At 38.6% G+C, this 21,181-nt stretch overlaps 1 protein-coding gene across 2 annotated transcripts; it reads right to left on the bottom strand.

Moving 5' to 3' along the window:
• Positions 1–500: 500 nt before the first annotated feature.
• tprg1 (tumor protein p63 regulated 1) lies at positions 501–20,937 on the bottom strand. 2 transcript variants are annotated; one of them, XM_018670053.2, is made up of 6 exons: positions 20,773–20,937; positions 20,162–20,542; positions 17,657–17,748; positions 13,798–13,974; positions 3,968–4,121; positions 501–1,445 (listed from the first exon to the last, which is right to left on the bottom strand). In XM_018670053.2, exons 2-6 carry the CDS (start codon positions 20,510–20,512, stop codon positions 1,251–1,253), a joined length of 969 nt encoding a protein of 322 aa, XP_018525569.1. In that variant the 5' UTR covers positions 20,513–20,542; positions 20,773–20,937; the 3' UTR covers positions 501–1,250. The 2 variants fall into 2 exon arrangements, with proteins under 2 accessions (XP_018525569.1, XP_050933214.1); XM_051077257.1 differs by having other exon boundaries at positions 20,162–20,533; positions 20,773–20,924.
• Positions 20,938–21,181: the final 244 nt, after the last annotated feature.

Below are 21,181 nucleotides of genomic sequence, written 5' to 3'. Positions count from 1 at the left end.
GGTGCAGCATAAATTCCAGCGTCACTGACCGTAACTTTATCTCGCTATCAGCCTCATTATTCACTGTTTGCTCTGATCAGAGCTGTATCAAGTTACTGCTAAAGCAAAATCAACAGGTTCATATTCAAAGCTTTAAACTGGTGAAACACAGGGTGGCTTTTATCACAGGAATCACAATTTTTTTTTACCGAGGTTAGCAGTGATGGCAATCATTCATCAAAAATGCATCTACAACTCAAGGCTCATTTTTCTGCATTTGATGACAGCGGAGCAGTCTTAAATTTTACAGGTAAATTTTAGTCTTTGCTGTAGTATTAAACCACACTTGATGTAACCACCAGTAACCACAGGTGTCACCAAATAAACCAAGACTGAAATCTTAATTTAATAATAAGATGTGTGATAAAATTACTGTGCTGTAGCAATAACAGGACATCAGGTACGGGTACTTTTTGTATATCACAAGTTATGGCATTACTAAAAGGTCAACTAGGTTAACATTTCAGTAAGCATAAATTTTTATTGAAGTAAGGACAAGGTATTTCTATCATAATTTACAAGTGAAGCGCACAGAACAAAAAAGATGTGTAGGAATCTGTATGAAAAACAACATGTTTTTTATACCAGTAAAGAGGAATAATAAAATATGTCAGCTTATATTTTCATGTCTATGGCTCACAAGACAAACAGATGACACTTAACGAGGCAGAGTGACACATGGTAAACACAGAAATCAAGGGGAAATTCCAGCACTGTATGCACTGTAAAAATACACTACAAATGATAAACTGACAAATGTGCCCCCATGCTCCAGTGAATCTCTAAGGGGCTGAATGGCATGGGAATGAGCTTTTAACAGAGACACTGGGGGAGGAAGAAAGGAGTCCTGTTGCGAAAGAGTTGAATTACCATATCACTGAGGAGCAAATACAAAGCTCCTTGAGAGCAGCGGGGGATCCGTCATCCGGTGAAGAGCGGTGTTGAAATGTGGATATTTCTGAGTACTCAGACACCACACACTGGTAATAAGCAGTGGGGGAGATCACACAGTTGTTTAAACCTCATACATCTCATCCTGGGAATCCAGGCTTCAACGTGACACAAAAGCAAACCTGAATATGGAAAAAATCTTTGGTCAATCCTTCAAGAATTATGAACTCTCTGTAAACAACCTGAACATGAATTCAAGACTTATAAATTACAGCAAATAATCTGAACAACAACAGAACTATTATACAAATGTGAAATGTTTAGAAGCCAATGTTTCCCCGAGCCATGCAGTAACCCAGTTTGTTCTGGTTCCCGAGGAAAGACATGAGGCCCACATAGGCATCGATGTGGATCTGCTGATTCAGGACCAGGACACCATTGGCCTTCCCAGGAACTGGCTTCATGATGTGGACTTTCTGTGCTGCGTCCTTGAGCTGCTCACGAAAGTTATGGATCTGTGGACAAGAAGACAGGATGATCTGAAATTTCTCAGAAAACACATTTATTTCCTGTTTGCAGTTCCATGGCTGGCTGCAGCGTACACAAGGTTCTCTGAGATTCAACTCTTGCATTACAAACTTGTCAAGCACCATTGCAGTAAATCATTAAACTTGTTTCAAGGTAACTGACCCTGATTTTACCATGGCTTCATCTCAGCTTTTGGATGGAAATGTTGTACAGATGTTCATGGTCCCCAGAGGATAAATCTTACTGATTACTGATCCCCAGACTGACATCTAGCATCACCAGCAAGTTCACTTGTTGTGGTTTTGAATGAAATGTCTCAGCAACATTTTGATACACTATCAGAAGTCTGGTTACAAACACTCATGTCATCTCAAAACAAAAGCAACACAGATGCAGCACAGTCTTCATCACAAAACCATATACAGTATGGATTACAACTACGTAACTGGTGTATTTTTATATTTAGACTTGAAATCTTACACAGACTTAAGGGAGCTCAATTCTTGAAACAAGGTGAGTTAGCCTTATTCTAAGATGGCAGAGCTTGTTTGTAATAGCATAGTTTCAGGTTTACTGTTTAGCACACCTGTTGTGCAGGGCCAAGATCAACAGCTGCCACCACAGAGACCTGGTTTAATTCCTGGTTGTAGCAGTCACTGTACTGGCAACTCTTACCTACACAGAGGGGTGTGTTATGGGGCAGTGTGTGTGTGCTGCAACTTCCTTTTAACATTCCTCACCATCAGGAGTAAAGAAGCAAATGAATTCATGTCTTGTCAACTTATAGGATGGGCTGAATTAAACAGATTTTTTATAGTGTTGTTTGACAAGTGACTTTATACATTTAGAATGCAAATGTCCTGCTTGTTTGTAAATAGAGCAGGAGAATTCTGCAGTGTGTACTATTTTCTGATGTCCTGATCAACACTGTGGATGATAATAAGTAAAATCTTACTAGAGAAGAGGCAGGGGTCAGGGGTCAAACCTTTAAGACATACCTGCCATGATCACTAACTTGTCGACACTGAAGATATTCATTTAGTCTCCCAACGGGGTACATTTCTAAATGTTGTGTTAGAATTAACATGAGATAAGAGATAAGATTGCAGTGCATTCTTGGTAAGTGTTCTTCTAGGCACTGAAATGTGAAACGAAAGAACACTGACTGACACATTATTTGAGTGATGCTGTTGAAATTTCATTGCTGAGTATAAGATTGCTCCATTCTTTGTCTTCCTCATGCTGAGTCACCTGTCATAACTGCTCATTAACATCTCGGCTATGTTGAAATTTCTGAAAAAGTTTGGAAACACATCATACTTGTACTAGTGTTTTGCTTATAAAATAATTATTTACAGTAGTACAAGTAGTCTAAAGAAAAATAAAAATGCTAAAGTAGATTGAGTGCTGGTTTTGTACATTTAAATTGTATACCTGGTATCTGGACAGTCTTAGGATCTAGATGTGTCTCAGTTATGAGTACTTCATTAGACATAAAAAATGACAGATTAAACATGAATGATATCTGACGCTTAATTCCAGTAAGTCATTTCTTCTGCGATGACTCATCTGACCACATGATCAATCTCACCACAGTTGTTTTTTTTAAGTGTTCATAGTTGTGTGTCTCCAAAGCTCTCAGCAGAGTACACCCCTGCACTTGGATTAGAAAAAGTAAGTCATACAACATATTACATATATTTCAACAGATATGCTCTGACATAGTAAAAGTCCAAGTCACAAACAAATACATGTTTTCTCCTAACTCTTCCGTAGTGTCAGTTTTCTGTCCTGAGATTATTTGTGCCAGCCTTCTCTGGAAATAGTCCCAATGAAAGCTGTTGACTGTGAGGTCTGTGGATCATTCTGAGTAACTGGAAATTGCTCCAGCAGAAATTTTTTTTATAGTTTTTCCAATGCTACAAGCACAATGCTGCAATGCTACAAGCATCACAAATCAAATTCCTTTCACCATCATTGCATTGGGCTTGAGGTAACTCCAGCATGCCATCACACACTACAACTCCTCACTTGGGGGGAGGAGGAGATAGGTAGGGTATGGAGGACAGAAGGGAGTGGTAGCCCCCCTTAAAGTGCAATAACCCACGTGGACACTCAAGTAATATACAGTTCAGCATATTTATATTTATTTATGACAATGCCTTACAGAGTCTGTTCACCCTTAATTCTATTTATAGTCTTTTGCTATTCTATTTATATTCTGTGTCGTTTGCTAACTGTCCTGCATGCTGCCCTGTCTTTCGTTCACAAACTGTTGTTGTACTGCCCTGTGTGATGTGAAATGTAATTTCCCCGAGGGAGTCATCCCAAAGGGATCAATAAAGTCAGTCTAAGTCTAAGTCTAAATACATCTGAAAATAAAACCACAACTATTTTCATGGCTCAACACCACCAGAGGTAAGTGATAAACAAAACTATATTTTTGCGATCTAGGGTGAACTGTACCTTTAAACAATGCCCTATTGTTATCATTGACTGATCAACTTACGTCACAGAGAGCGGCGAACGTGTCATTGATGTTCCTCACAGGGTGGTGTGTGAAGGTGATGAAAGGGAAGTCGGTGGCAAAGGGGTTCCACCTGGAGGTGAAGGAGGGCTCTCTCAGCCGGTCCCAGAAGACTCGCACGCCCTCCCCTTCCCTCCTAAACACATCAAAACACAGAAGAAAGTGTCTCCCTCTGTCAGTGATGCATTCAACTCAACGAGTTGACAAAACTTCAGTTTCTAGAGTCACATCAACAACATTACTCACTGCTGACTACAAACAAGTTCTTGTTTTGTTTTCCTTTGAGAATCATTTACAATGGGCTGAATATAAACGCTTTCTTTGACTCTGGCTGAATCCAGATATTGCCACATCTTACAGGTTGTTTTTAAGTGACCGTTATGTGGCATACACTTATTTTCATGTAGGAAAAATAAAGCAAATGAAAAGCTACAGTATAACAAAGAAAATAAAAAACACTCAGAACAATTTAAAACCTTGTATAGCAAGCTAATCTTTGTCAGTGCTTTAGCTGACAAACATCTAACGTTAGCATTAAGTTGGCTATAAGCTGTATCAAACCTGATACCTGATAGCTGATTTTTTGACACACTAAAAGTCGACCTATTTGATACTTGCTCATGTCCGAAATCCCATAGCCAAGGTCTATAGTCTGAGATATCTTAAGTTAAAGCTAGCTATGGAAATTGTCATAGCTAGTCTTAGCTGAAGTTAAAAAAAAACTTATGTGTTTCCCTAGCTCTAGCTGTATTCTGTAATTGAAATATAGACGTTTTGATATATGCAGTATTTCTCTTTGTTACCACATAACTAAATGAGATCATTGTTAAATTGATTTCTTGTGTAGTAACAAAAAAAGAGATATGCTAGACCTGCTAAAATGAAATTAGCCTAGTTATGCTAGGCTAGTAGTAGCAGTAGCTGCCATGACTGCTTTTGACTCCAAATGAAATCTTGCAATTTGATGGGGTTATGCCACTTTTAAACTGAAACTATTGAATTGTGAATTACATCATTATATCCATTTCAATATTAACTGTAGATAGACAAACATACATACTTCACAACAAGGATACCATATGATTAATTTAATCAAAGGTTATTTTCTTAAACAAGTTCAAATGGACTAGAAAGCTGAAAGAGCATCAAATTTTGTTGGGCATCTAAGCCTAAAAACCAAAAACCCTTCTTTCACAATTTGATGATGTCTGTAATTAAAATACTTTTGATTATGATACAATGTATAGTATACATCACTTGTGTGCACAAATAGATATGCATCACAACCTCCTAATTACCCCTTAATGGACCATTATATTTTTTTCACAATATTAACATCTGTTCATATTAATTCCCTGAAGGGGGACTGCCAGACCTGTTGGCTCCATGGTAACAATGTTAGAGTAATGAAAAAATTGCACTAATCTGTCCTCAGGGCAAACATTTAATGGTGGGGGGCGTCTCATGTTTTCCAGGCTTAGAGGTAATCTACAATGTGTTCATCATATTCTCTTTCTTCTGCTCTTCTTTCTTTAGTCATTTTAAAGTAAATACCGTAGGTTTTAATGAAAATGCCTTGGGGTCGTATCTTTCCTCAGCCTAATGAAACCTCAGAAGACTGAGAGCAAACAAACTTCCAAACACTCACAAATCCCATCTTTGAAATGATGTTGGTGTGGATCTACATGCTGTGAAGATCTTTACAATTTTCTATTTACTGTTTGTCCATCAAATGTGATCTAGGTCTCTCATACCTCTAAGACTGTGATATCTGGGAGGAATACTGTATCTTTGTTACTGTTCAAAAGGTACAGGGTCACGGAAAGTTCAAACACCCTCCTCTGCATTTCTTTTTAGAATAAATCTTCCTCAAGTATATTCAAATAAACCTGAGCTAAAGTGTATCAGAGAAAATAGAATCAGAAATAGAACGAACAACAAGAATAGATAGCAAGAGCAGAAGAAGGCCCTGGGCATAAGATAACTTCAGACCGATCACAACCACAACTATTACTTTAACTATGTAAAAAAATGTTGTTCTGTTTTAGGTGCTGTCTCTGCCAGTGAATTTTACTGCCCTGCAGGAAGTAGAAAACCTTTTCCTTTTTCTGATGTACAGGACCATACAAATAAATTTAACAGATGCCTTGAGCAGCTAAAAAGTTCACTATCTTAGCTTTGCATGCTAACATTTTTGAATTAGCACTAAACACAAAGCATGAGGTTGATGTGAATGTCATTACTGTTGCAGGTATGAAGCTAAATAGTAGACAAATAAAACCATTAAAACCATATCCCTGATATTAACTGCCAAACAAACACAGCAAAATTAAAAAAAAAAAAAACCCAACCTGGGACATCAACCTAGGCTCTGGGAAATTGTGAAGGGTATTTTCTGCTGATTTTAAAGACCAAACAATTAATTGATTAATAAATAAAGATAAACCATAAGGCTAACGGATAAAGAAAAAATGTTAGCTGCAGCTTTAAACTTTATATAAACATCATTGCTCACAATTGTTGATGTGCTGCAGCCAGGATTCATTATATAGCAATGATCGTCTTGTGGCAGAGTTCAGGTAGTTTCAGCTAAATTACCATGCCTTTGTTTTGAAGCCTGCTAATCAACACCTGTCTAACAAAGTGGGTAAACAACTACTGGATCAATCCAGATTCAAAACAGTAGCTTGAAAAACCTGCAGTGACAGGTTTGACTCCTCAGTCTGGGATAATTACACTAATAGTGGAACAGCAAAGACAATGCTCTTACAGTGGTTTAATTATATTACTGAAGACACAAAAAAGTCAGGGGAAAATTACTGATGTCCTTGTATTGATTTAACATTCAGTCAGTGCCCACACAGCGCATTCAGTCAATGCCCACACAGCGCCCTCATACAAACATCAGATACCAGAGTTGATTCATCATTTCCATGGGAAGACTGCATTATTTAAAAATCTGTCCCATATGTTATGTTATGTTAAGTCATTTACCTGCTTCACACTTTTGATAATGTCTTTTTTTAAGGTTTGACAACAAAACCACAGATCTATCCTGACTGCCCTTCTAACTTTTGCACTTGATGTGTGGATGTACAAACATTTGGGTGTATTTAGTGCTCAACACTGTGTGCACACTCACAGCTTTCAAGAGAAAAATTGTTCACAAAACAATTTAATACATAAAAAAATATGCAAACAGTGCTCATTAAGTGTAGCTTATTATGATATGATACATTTAACCTGTTTTTGTTTTTTGTAATTCTGTCAACAGCTGTAACTACTGATGGTTTGTGGATTTAATATAATTGTGTCTTATCTATTACGTTGGTTTGTATAAAGAAGGTGAGATAAATAAATCAGGATGCAGGCGATTTCCCAACAGTGTTCTGATATATGTTTAATGATCTGTCACACTGATGTGCTCATTTTACCACGTACCTTGTGCAACAGCACTTCCTGCCAACCAGAATTAAACACCTGAGGCTAATAGTGGTGTAGCTATTGATTTGTCACAGTCCCAGGGAGGGGCTACATCATAATGCAATCATCCAGCCGTGTTTACACAAGCACTTTCAAAATGACAATGCTGCTGCTGAACATTTTGTGCCTCATTCAGAACAAATGTTGTACACGGAGGAAAGGGGGAAGGAAGGGAAAAAAAAAACTTGGTACAAAAGCATAGCCCAGGCTAAAAGACTGATTATGTTTCAGCAAAAGCAAATGAGGATGGTGGGGTTACGTTTGTACACACTGCCCTTTGTAAGAGCACACAGCTATTGCCCTAGTATAAATGGGGATATAAAAAAGCTTTGGCAAATTCCACAGGTAAGCTATCACTGGGAGCGGGACCAGCCCAAACAGGCAGAGCAGGGCTGGGCTTTCCAGCCAGAGGCCTTGGAAGTCTTCACAGTGTTTATGTGGCAGAGCTAGGGTTTGCACTTTCACTGCACCTCACTTCGATACAGTCAAAAAGATACAGAAACAGTGAAAGCAGACTTCACCTGAGTTGTGTCATTCATAAGTTTGACAGTGACATGTCCAAAAACCACCTCAAGAAAGAGGCCAAACTGAGGGTATCCCTCCTAAACTGATCTTCCTGGTGGAGTCCCACTTAATCTACAATAAACACACACATGCATAAGAGACACACTGTATTCTGAGCTTAGGGGCAAGTGACAAAAAATTCCTCCCTGTGCTTTCAAGCGCTTCAGACTCAAGAGTCAACATAGAAGATAAATATCAAGCCAAGCTCCAGTTGTCATGGCAAGTGTCCCACATTGTCTCAGAGTGAACAAACAAATCTGCTCCGATTGCTCAATAGAGCCTGCAGGTTTGTCAGCCATCCACACATGTATCCATCCAACAAGGTTTCATTCAAAATGTGAAAGGACAAAAAAGAAGGAAAGGGTGGAGTGTTGGCTAGAAAAACAAAGGAAAACACAAAGAATTGAGTTTACCTATTATCTGCATTTTTTCTGTTATATTCCAGCCTCAAGAAGATATTTCCATTATTCATGATGAAGCTGCTCATCCAGCCTCCACAGCCTAAAACATACAGCCACGTTACTGTAAATGTCATGATGCAAAAGCTGTGATATCATAGCTGCAGGCTGTTGGCAAAGATATTTCCACCTTGAAAAAGCAGAGTCTACAAGATGAAGGCTGCTCCCAAGGTGTATGAATTTACAGCAGCATGCCCAAAACATTATATATCTACTGGTGTTTATTAATTTATACTGTATGTCCTGGGAGCAGCCTGTGTGCAGACTCTGCTCTTGATCTATGCTTTGTTTTTGGAGATGTGAGAGTTTTTATTCTGCTTGGTTTTAGTGCTCATGCTATAGGTAGAGCTACAGTATCTGGCAACATAGTGTTGTGGTTATATAAAGACTTTGTTTGCAGGAGACTGATTTGCTGTAAAAATGACTGGGAATCATTCAAGGAGGTTCCTCATCTATTAGCCTGTACTGTGCTACATATAGACTGTGCAATGCCAGTCCCCAGTGTCAAAATGCCTAAGAGGCCTATTTGCAGTTTGTTGTTCATTTGGATCCTCAATAGCAGTTACCACGGCTACAGTATAATCAAGGTTTACTGATACACGACATAAAGAAAATTAAACAGTTACAGTATCACCATTACACCCAACCTAACAAACAACATCAAAACAATACACACAACATACTAGCAAATTTGTAGGTCCACACAGCAACTTCAGTTTAAGAAAAACATTTTTTGCTTATCTACTGTATGCAACAGGTCTGTACTACAAGTACATTTAGACAAGGAGTGGACTAAGTATAGTTTTGTGTTGTACTTGAGTATTTCCATTCTATGCTAGAGTAGTTTATACTTCCACTCTACATTCAAAAGAATATATTACACATATTGTAGATTTATTTCTTTATTTTACTTTACAGATCAAGATTGTACACATGAAATGGATTGTATATTTTTTGTATTCATAATTAATTTAGATTACTTTGTAGAGATCTGTTTTTGCTTGGACATTAAAAGGTCTTTTCCACTGATTAATATAAAATAGCAAGATTCAGTCCCTTCATGCCCTCAAACCTGAGGTATGTTGTTTGAAAGACGTGGCCATTTAGAAAGCAGGAGTGAGTCTCATGAAAGGTGCTTTGCTGTTGAATTGTGGGAAATGTAGGAGTCAGTGTCAGAGTTCATACTAGAGACTAAAAGTCATGACATTGTGGCCTCTGCTGCACAGATCTGTTCCTCTTAAGCCCCTGCACCTTTGGGATACTAAATCCCTCTAACTTACTTAGTACTTAGTAGTGCTTTCTCCTGCACCAACTGATGTTTATCAAGCCCTTTTTTTCAGCTCTTTATCAGATTACTGAGCAGTTATTGCAATAATACACTACACTGGCTTGTATAATTTGAAAGAACAAGACACTGAGAGCATTTTCCTATAATAAATACTCCTCTTCCTATTTTGCAACTGACTTCTGACTACTGTATGTGACTACCACATCTAAAGTTTAGCCTCACTGACTTTAGTCCTCATTAAAATACTGTGCATCAACATCTTTCCATTGTGGTCTTAAATGAGTGGCAAATTTGCATAGTTTAATTTGGTGAAAAGAAAACAACAGTGTCAGTCCTCGAGTCAAGAGACTCGGTGGCGTGTGAGAGCCCACACTTCTTACTTGCCGAGTAAATGCTTTCTTCACATGTTAAACACACATATCTGCATTTACCTCTCTTACTTCAGCTGTGACTCTGTCTAAATGATCATCTGCTGAGATTATTACTTGATGACTTTAAGTGCTGTAGCGACCATGTGCTGACTGCCCTCTGCTGTTTGAATGTGTCAGCTGCTTTGCTTTGTACAAGTGTGGTGTGTTTAAACTATGCCTGACAGACTCAAACTACAAATTTTGCACCCTAAAAAAAACAACTGTAAAAATGATTCATAACCTCACTTGTGACGGCACAACAATTGACAGAGTAAGGAAGAACTTCTAGTTAATAAAACTGTTATAAGTAGTTGAAGGTGGGGGCTAAATAAGGCATGATTCCCTCTGAAGCCTTACTCAGAAAAAAAACTGCATCTGATCAGATGAGAAACAGAGGAGAGCAGTGCTGGGATTATTTCCAACCCTCATAAATATATATATTTTTTACAACAGTTACTGAAGCAAACTCTAGTGGGGCTTCTTTAAACCTCCACACCCAACTCTTTCAGACAGGAATAAAAAAAAAAAAAGATGATGTTCTGGGTAATTAGTTTGTCTAGACAGTTTGGAAAGAAGGCACTTAAAACACATCTTTCCCCACAGATGCCAAATATACTGTGCATTTTCCTTCATGGGTGCACCTGGAGAAATGTGCAATGAAAACAAAATCATCAGGACTAAAAATACTGACACTCCCCTAATACTTTGTATTGGCATCATCAAGGTTTTGTGAGGCTGATGGAGCACAGACGAGGGTACTGATGCCAAATAAGACACTCTGTAGAGGGAATTTGATGTTCTTTGTTGTGATGGTCTGGGAACACCCGGGTCAGATGTTCATGATAGTGCTTTCAGTCTCAAATCAGTGAGTTTAATTATATTACTAATATTACAAATATCAGTATTCGCAGTAATCAGCACAAAAAGAATGAGACAAATCCAAACAAAATTGTTGTAGTGGCCTGTGATGGCTGTGTCTTCTTAAACACTAAAATCGCATCTCATGGCATTTTACTAACAAAATAAGGGTTGGAAGCAGTAAAGACTTTAATCCAAGATATTGTGTGTAACACTTCTATCAGTGTTGCTATGGCAAAACTGAGTGTGGAGAACATATAGAAACGAATAGGGTAGTATCTAATGTAATTAACAGCCTCAGTGTGGCCAGAAAATAGTTTGACTTTTCTGCCATACATGTAAAGGTGTCTTATATTTCAGCCTATGCAGTGAAAAGGCTTCCTAGCAGCAAAGACTCACAGTAGCGGTTGCAGACTCATCCACAACAACATCAAACAGATGAAGAAATGTGATGTGGCGTGCTTCTGCCCCGAACCGTCTCCAACCAAGGGTGCACACTGACATCAAGTGGTCAGATGACAACTGTCAGCAGACTAATCAACAGTACTGCTGTACCTCTCACACTCGTGAATGTGAACAATAATACCTCACAGATAATGGTCAAGTGCCATTAATGTGACAGCTTAAAAAGCAATTGAATTATAACTGATGTACTGATGTGGTAAAATAAAAAAATAAAAAATAAAAGTTATATTCATCTGTATCGTGGGGAAAATATACATGTCCAATCATGCCTGAGCCTGTTGAGTTGTGGTAGGTTTATATACATATATGTATATACATATATTGTGTAACACCTCACACCTCACACCCAACGCCCCAAACAACATCCCTCATAGTGACAAACCCACAGAGAATCATCACCTGACTCTGCAGTTCCACTCATCTCTTCACAGCATTTTAGCCTCTTTCAGCTCATTGTTTTAGTTTCCCAGCCCTTACTGTTTTGGTTCTCTCTGACTACCCTCATACAAGAGGCAGATAGACACACTTAGTGGATTTAGCAGCTATAAAGCCAGAAATTAGTCAGTAGTAGGAGTTAGTTGTGATTAAAAAACATAGCAAATACTGAGCTAACATGCATCTGGTAGCCAGAAACATGACTTTGAATAAATGCTAATGCTGCGTCATGTCTGCTGGTTTGCAAATAGGCAACTGTTTGTTCATTATCAACACACCGTATCAAATTTGTTTAATCCACATGCAGTCAGAAATATGAAAAAGAAAATTTATGGTTTTATGGAGATTTGTGCTGGACAGTTTTTGACGGTGACTTCCTGGTTTTCAATGCTAAGCTCAAGCTTCCTAATTAGCAGGCAGACATGACAGTGGTATCAGAATTCTCAAAAGGGAATTTACCAATCTATATCTTTATTTTAAACAAGTCCAGACAGATCGTTAGGCTTACTCTATCACCACAAGTCATTTTGAAAAATGAATGTAACATCAGCTCGTTTCCTTGTCCTGACTGGAGATTTGTGTGCGGTTACAGTGGTAGGGAGGATTCATTTTCATATGTACATGTGCTCACTGATCACTTCCTTGCCAAAAATAAGACAGAATGACCAAAAAGCAAAAAGAAGACACTTCCTGAGGGAGAGACAGAGATGAAGACAGGGAGAGAGCGGCGAAGATGAAGACAGAAAGAGGAAATGTTTGACTCTCGAGTCTTTCTTATTTGAAACCGTCTCTTTACTGTTTGACTCCCGGGTGGATTTCACGAGCGTTTTATGTATAATTTAACGTAATGTGCAGAGATAAAGCCTCCAATAAAGGCTGCGCTCTCTAAGCTCTTCACAGCACATTACGTTTTATTCATCAAATTAGTTTTAGTTGGTTTGGTATCCCCTGAGCCGTCTTTAAAAGGTTTAGATGAAAGGACTACATTAATTTTGCCACTAATCAGTTAAGTGACAGCTCCAAGTGACAGCTATGCACTCCTTACCCCCAAAAACCTCTCCACACACTCGTCTCTCCACACTGCCTGTTTCAGTTCTGGTCTTCCGTGTGTCCCTGGTTGATCTTGGCTACCCTGCACCAATTCTCTGCGTGCATCCCCCTCCCCACACAGCCTTCTGATAGCTGCCCTCAGCTTCCTGTCACTGTTTTCACTGACAATACAAATCACCGTGAATACTTTTTAGTAAATTATTCATACTCTTGCAATCTTTGAAATTCATTAAAAGGGCTGCATGTTGCATATTTCATTATATCTTCGAATTTCTCAATACAATTGTTACATAAAGAATGTCTTGTATGATACCATACTTTTTTTTAAAAAGTTAGGAAACCTTCACATAACTAGCAAAAAATGTGACTAGGTATGTTTTGTGGCAGGGCTTAATGGTTTATCATGAGGAAAAGGGGGATTTGTCACAGGGAATTTAGCTTTAGTGAAGCAAATTAGAGCACAGAACAGATAATTAGGGCTAATATTTGTAATTCTCCAAGTAGGGTTCTTATTTTTTAATTAGCAACTATTCTCTACAAAGAGCAGTTCTTAAGTAGACTTGCTGAAAATTACTAAAAATGAGACAGGACACCAGAGATCCAAGGCTTTCTCTATAATGCAATGCTTTTTTACACAGTGTTCAAATGTCAATGAACATGTCTCTATTAAGTTTAGTCAGAAGTTTTCTGGTTATCACTTCCTACCACAAATTACAGAAAGTTAATGTTAATGGACTGAATGTCAATGTTAACTGTTTTCACTGCTGCAAGACTAATAAAGGTTAAAATGAGAAGACCTACTGAAGAAGGGAGTGCTTTGGGAAGCTGAAGGTGCCATGGGAGATGCGGTCCACATAGTTCAGTGGGATCCTCTGTAGCTGGTCACAGTTGAACATGACAAAGTCGTACTTGAAGACCAGGAGAGAGTTGTCTGTGATGAGAACAAGACGCTCCTTTTCATTGTTCCAGTGATCCACCCTACAAAAAAAAAAGAGACTGTGTAAGATTTCACATCTTAAATTTATACATGGAAAATATTACATTTTGAACCAACACAATCTAGTTGCTCATTAAATTCATAACTACATTTACTTTATGTTTAACAATATCAGTTGTCACACAATACAGGACATGTCTGTATGTGGAAGGAGAGAGGGTGGGCAGAGGATGACTGAAAGTGTTTAAAAGAGAAACTTTCCTACATGTGAGAAATGTCTGATCCATTCTGTCTGTGTATACAATGTGTAAGGGGTATAAACGGTGATATACAATAACTTGTCAGATTATTAGTCACATAGCTAAAATGAATACAGTCAATACAATACACTTCATTTATATCAGTGAAGTGTGGGCTAAATAATACCTCCCTGTCTAATGCAATGCAGTTCAACAGCACCACAAACTGTAGCCTCGGCTGAATCAGCACCTCACTGAAATAGTAAATAGTATTAACAGAAACTGAACATTATAACCTTCATGAAGGAGGAATTATCACAGGACTGATGGATTAGACTGCATTAGCTTCAGCTAGGTGTTCCTAATAAACTGCCAACTGAGTGTACACTACAGTGATAAGGTTTAACAGTAGGGCATTGGCTTCCAACCCTTTTTAGCTTGTGATCCCTCAAGCAAAGCAATGCATCATCACAGGTTGCATATGTTTTATGAAGTGATGAAGAAATTTTCCTTTTTTTGTTTTACAGGCACAATTATCCAGAAATTTGTGAGGAAAAAAAAAGAAAAGAATAAAAGAAATTGTGACAGACAAATGCTTTTTTGGGCAACAGATCCCTTATCAGAGCTTTCCCACTTAGGGGTTGGGATTCAGTAAAGGGTCCCATCCAGGATAAATCTGAGGGGACATGGGGATGATGAAATAAATAAAAATGACACAAACTTCTTATTCTGCTAAATGTTTTGTTTTTTGTGAAATACTTTTTTGTGAAAGACTTACTTTTAAAATGAATACTCTACAGGCCCTTGAATGAAACAACCTATGAAGCTATTAGTTCCTGTTTGTAGACTACTCATGGATGTTTTGATAAGTATCACTGCATTACTTTGATACTGAAGAAAACTTTAGTTGGTGCTTCTCAGGCAAGTTCTGCAGTTATAAGGAGCTGCAGACACTGATTGTGTATTAGAGTCGGTGTGAAGTGCAGTTTGGATGTTTGTATTCTGCAGGTTATTCAAAGTTAATACAAAAAACATGTATAGCAAAGCTGCTTAATTATGTACTGTTAACGCTTGACAATTCCCAAAAATGCCCTTGGCAAAGATCATGCAATATGCATGCAAACATTTCTAAGTCCCTACATTTTTCCAAAGGAAGAAAAAAAAATTCAAATACCAGAAACACCTTTAAAGCAACAAATTAGAGTCCACTTTCTCTTATACCCATCATTTCACACAGACTCTCTCCCTCACCGATGTGCACACACAACTGATTCATGGTGGCATGGATTCTGTTAGAGTGGCTCTCTTTCTTACAGCCCGCTGAGCTGGGTGCACGTGGCCAACTGCAACTGAAACACTGACTGACTGCTGCTGGCAGCTGTAGGCCAAAAAAACACTTCACTAAAAAACCCTTCATGGGCAAGGTGTGGGTGAAGAGCTTTGACTCGGCTAATGAAATGAGTTAACCCTGACTGGCGTCATGGACGGTACAGAGGTGTTAAAGAGATCCAGGATCAGACTGTGGGTGGTCTGACACGCTGTTGGCGCTTGAGCTTGACACAACAACACAGTGCTAGTCAGGATGAAGACACTGAGGCCTGGAGTGGTGTACCTCAATAGGACACACTACAAGTTCTTAGGTAAGGAAACTTCTGCTTAAAGGAGGAGCTGTAGCTTCATATTTAGCGTATAGGCATGAGAATGGTACAAATCTTCTCATCTAACTCTTGGCAAGAAAGCCAATGAGAATTCCTTTCAATCAACTATCAATCATTTCCTTTTTATTTTCTCTTTTAATTACATAGCAATCCACTGCTATGGGTACTAGTTGGAAGAAACTATGATTGTGGTCATATTTTTTTTTACATAAAAAACCCCCAACTACTCTTAAAACAAAGTCCTGCATGATGAACACAGTCACAAATGCACAAATAAAAGGGAAATAAAATATAAAACCAAGAACAAACAATCAAAAGAGGACAAGTCAAAATCATAGAAGTACACGAACTGAGATTATCTTACTCTTTCTAAAGCTAGCGACAATCCTCTGCAAAGCCAGATTTGAGGAATTTCACATGCTTTTCTGACATTAGTCACCGGCCTCCCTCAGGGACATTCAGCAGCAGCGTTACAGAATTACCATATAATGCACTCTTTCTGTTGCAAGGAATCCTACAGCAGCTTCTGTAGCGACGATAACTGCAGGCCAAATGTAGGACAAACATTAACGTGTGTTGGACAGAGCTGCATAAATGGGATGTATTATTCATTCTCACATGGCCAGGCTTTTAAATGTTTCCTGAAAGCGTGCACAGGAGTGATACAACGTGACATCTGCAAGTGCACTTGGTAAATGTCCTGCAGTCACTTCATTTTACTCTGTGCACAAGTCAGTTAGATCACTACTGTTACTACTGTTTTAAGCTCTGGGTTTGATAAGAAGAATTATATATGTGTAGAATTTAAGACAAACAGTCATCCAGTACATAGGTTAATGTTGGATTATGGTGGAACAGGACATAATACTGTAAATTCACTCTGCATTTATAGTCACATCAGTACTGTCAAATGAAGACCTTCTAACACTATAGCTTGTTTTTTAAAAAGAGAAAAAAATATATTTATAAGCAGTCTATACACTGGTTTCTGACACCTTACAATGCTTATATTTTTTGTATATACCAACTAGAGCAGTATCTCACCAAGTTAATTGAGAGATAATTAAACATCAACAAATCTGGGAATTGAATAATAATTAAATTTTTAGCAAAACTGGCAGAAATTGAATGGGTTTCTGCACCTCAAATGCATATATTTGCAAGGTCTTTTTTTAAATCTTCTGAGATAATAACTGAACATATTTGGGTTTTGGATCATTGTTTGGACAAAACAAACAACTGTCAGACCAAATTATTAATTGACGACTTGAAAAAGTAGTTGGCATACTATTTGGTAAAGGTATGTTTCAGTTGACCCTTTAATAATCAACTGTCACCCTAATGAATGACTTACAATATCATATAGCACAGTTGCAATCATATAAACCAAAACTCAAAAATAAAATTCCATTATCTTATTTATAAATGTACTATATATGTATATACACTCTCTGAGCAAACCGGTGAAGGCCATTTGATGCAGTAAAAAAGCATCATGAGAAATCTTGTAAGGGGACATTGTGTTAAGAATTTACTTACCATTTACTATTTCCTACCAACTGTCTCCATTACTTCTGAACACGTTTATAAACTGTTTTAATCTGTAAATTACTTGTACACAAAACACTTATAATCTAATCTACTTACATCTACATTATAGTGTGTTATGAATAATTCATTTAGTATTTACATGTTTCTTATTAATGCTAAATAGAGGGTGTTATGAGTGGTACAAGCATCAGCACTGAGACAAGTGCACATGTTACACTGTGAGATGACATGAACACAAAACTGTGCTTGAACAGAACATGGTCTCATGAACTCACTCTGCCATCAGCCAGATGCTGTGAATGCTGCCATCTACTTCTTTATCCACCAGAGCTTCAATGTCTTTGATGGCCTGATTCAGAGTGCCAGGCTGAGGAGACAGAAATACACGGGTGTCATTTTCTAATTTTCCATTGTGACAATCACAATGTGTACACAGAAAGCTTAAGGGGTAATCTTTGAGGCAGATGTGCAGCTGGGACTGGTACTCCAACAAAATGTCAGCGCGTCAGAATAACAATAAACACAAACACGAAGCCTCAGCATATGAAAATGGCTGTAAATGAAGAAAGCTTAGCATGCAGCTTCCATGTATAAATCTGAGAAACTCAGGTATTTGAAGACACAAGAGAAGCCTTCAATATAAAATACACTGCACATTCAAATCTCTATTTTCCAGTGCTATCCATACACACACTGTCACTTTTTACAACATGCTATTCTATCCTTGCTCTTTATGTTTTATTATTTCAATGCCAAGTTGGAGAACTTAAAAAGATTAGGAGTTCTAAGGACCACTGACAGTCTTACTGTGAGCTGAGGCTGCTGCCGAGCTGGCCTGGCAACATGGGATGTGTGACTGACTTCCCATTGTAATCCAATACAACAGGCCTGCAATAAACACTACCTTTGTGACACTGATAACATACAGTTTATTGCTGACAGTGTCATAGAGCTTGATGATTGATTCAGTGCCATGGACATTTTTGAGGCTGTGTTTTATGGTATTATTTTACTCAACTGTGTAACATGGCGAGGTACACACAATTTCAAGAGGTGACATAATAACAAGAAAACCTAGAAAACAAATGTATCTTAGAGAGTGCAGCACAGCCAATACTGGATTTTTGAAGCCAATACTAATATAGTGTAATGTTTAAATGACCCCAGACATATCTTTGACCTTTCATTACTGCAATTTCCCGTAACGTATTGGCCATCATACACACAGATGCTGATATCGGCAATAAACTGATATTAGCTGATATATCAGCTTAGTCAATTCACTGGTCTAGTCCTAACATAGAGTTTTAATCAACACCTCTCTATCATAACAACCTCTTACATTAGTTTCCAAGAACATGTATGGATTGCAGTTACAGTATCAAAATGAATTACTTTTTAACAGCTTTACATGCTAATGGCTTTAAACTCCACTATACTGTGGTGACAATATGTAAGTAGATTTATTCACTCCACTATGCAAACATTTATCCTAAAATGTGGTCAGATCTTCATTTGAGTTGCAATTATGAACTAATAACACACAAATCATAGTATTGTTCTTCTTCATAGTGAAAACATCGTTCAAACATTCATAGTGTGGGTTGGAAAAACTATGTGAGCCCCTCAGCTTATAACATTAACAAAAGTTAAACTAGTGTCAGGTGTTAGTAAAAACCTGGAATCTAATCAATGAAACCAGACTGAAGGTGTAGGTTAGAGCTATTTTAATTTCGAGAAAAAAACTTGATAATATTTTGAAGTTGCTAGTCACCACTGGGAAACGTACTGATAGTATTGTGTATGGTATAAAAACACATACCAACATGAAAACATCATCCCAAAGGTGAACCACGGGGGAGGCAGCTTCGTGATTTGGACCTGGACAGCTCACCATCATCAAGGAGTAAATGATAATAATTTTATCAAGGCACCTTACAGGATAATGTCGGGTGGCTGTCCCACCAAAAGCTGGTGATACACCAGGACGACAACCCTAAACATCAAAGTAAGTCTGACACAGACTGACTTCAAAACAAAGAAAATCCACCTTTTGGAGTGGTCCAGTCAGAGCCCAGACCTTATGGAGATGAAAGCAGTTCACACTATTCATCCTAGGAAAATGTCTGAGCTGGAGCAGTTCTATGGTCAAAAATTCCTCCTCATTGTTGTGCAGGTCTGAAGTACAGTTACTAGCAGCGCTTGTTTTAAATTACTGCTGCCAAAGCAGGCTCAACCAGTCATTAAATTCAAGGGTTCACTTACTTTACCCACCAGCACTCTGAATGTAAAGAAAGATTAGAATAGTTTGTGTTATTAGCTTAAGCACACTGTGTTTATCTGCACTTCGATGAAGATCACGTCACATTTTATGACCAATCAATTCACATACTTTTTCTTGCCACTGTAAACTCCTCACATGTCTTGAATGAAACGTTATTAGCAAAGAAATGGTTTCAGCCCTGTTCAGCTAACAACTGCAGCTGTCAACTTCACGTAAAATGTATTTATAATCTAAACATCAAGTAAATATAAGAAATATTTAGTACAAGTAAACAAACACTTGGGTAAATACACTTGGTTGATGCTAGCTACATTCCACTACTGATACAGGCCACAGGTGTTTCTCATGTGTCTAACTCCTGTATTGACCCAACCTTCAAAAATATAATTATTTTATTCATTTTAAATTGACTAGACTTGCATGTGGGGTTTCTGAGGCATTTCAGCTATTTCGTTTAAACAACAAATCATAGCAAAGTTGAAATGTTGGTCTTTACCCTCAACACGAAGAACTTTCTGAGTTTGAACTGATCCGGAGATGACTGCGTGGAGACGGCACCATGCTGGGAGCGGGTCACTCTGCCCGCCGCTGCCCGCTCCTCAGTGCTCTTTGCTGGGGCCACAGCAGCTGTCGGTGCCCGCTCCTCGGTTGTCTCTGGTGGGGCCGTTCCGCCTACCGTCTCCCCCTTCTCGGTATTTTCTGTTGGTGCCGCTGCGGTCGCCGGTACCAGCTCCTGGGAGGGCTCAGTGCTGGCAGCAGGCTGGCTGTCCTCTAGGCCTCTGGAAGAGGAGCCGAGCTGATGCTGCTGTTCCTCTCTAGGCGCTGCTTCCCCCTCAGCCGCTGCCATGATATGGCTTCAAAACACTTCCTAAAAAGACTAACAACACTGATGTGTAGCTACATACATTAAACAAATGACGGTAAACCAGCTCCTTTCAGGACACAGTGACTGTGTGTGACAGGGAGGCTTTTACAACGTGTCAGTCCTTTCTGCCACAGGTTCATTAAACTTCACCAGAATCGAAAGTGAAGGCGCCCCACGCATATTTACGCAGGAGAAATGAAGTAAATCACTTTGGGTCTACTTAGTCATTTAGATTCACTTACCACAGGCTAGTTGTCGAGGTCGCAGTAGGTGTTGAAAGTTATGTTTTAATGGCAGCAGCAACAGGTGCATAACTTCCTTGTTCCCTGTTCCTGTCTAACGTTTGCTTTAGAGGGCGTCAGCCCCAAGAGCGTCTCGAAGCGGGCGGCGTCTCAGCTAAACACAGAGAACTTTTATTTGCTTTGATCTGATTGACAGCGGAATAAGCAACAAACCCTGCACACTTACTGTATGTGTCCTAATTTTCATACAGGAGAACTGCGGGTCAGAGAGTGCCTTCAAACTGTGAAATAGGTTCATAAGAGCTTCGACTCACCTGTTCGAGCACACAGAAGTCATTTTACTCTCTCTTTCACCTGGTGGATGAAAGACATTTTGTGGCTCTTAACGATGCCAATACCTGAAAGTTGA

The sequence above is a fragment of the Lates calcarifer genome, linkage group LG17 (assembly GCF_001640805.2).
Source record: "Lates calcarifer isolate ASB-BC8 linkage group LG17, TLL_Latcal_v3, whole genome shotgun sequence".
In the NCBI taxonomy this organism is placed as follows: domain Eukaryota; kingdom Metazoa; phylum Chordata; class Actinopteri; family Centropomidae; genus Lates; species Lates calcarifer.
The sequence above is the reverse complement of the archived record's forward strand: the minus strand, read 5'-3'. Positions and strand labels throughout refer to the sequence as shown.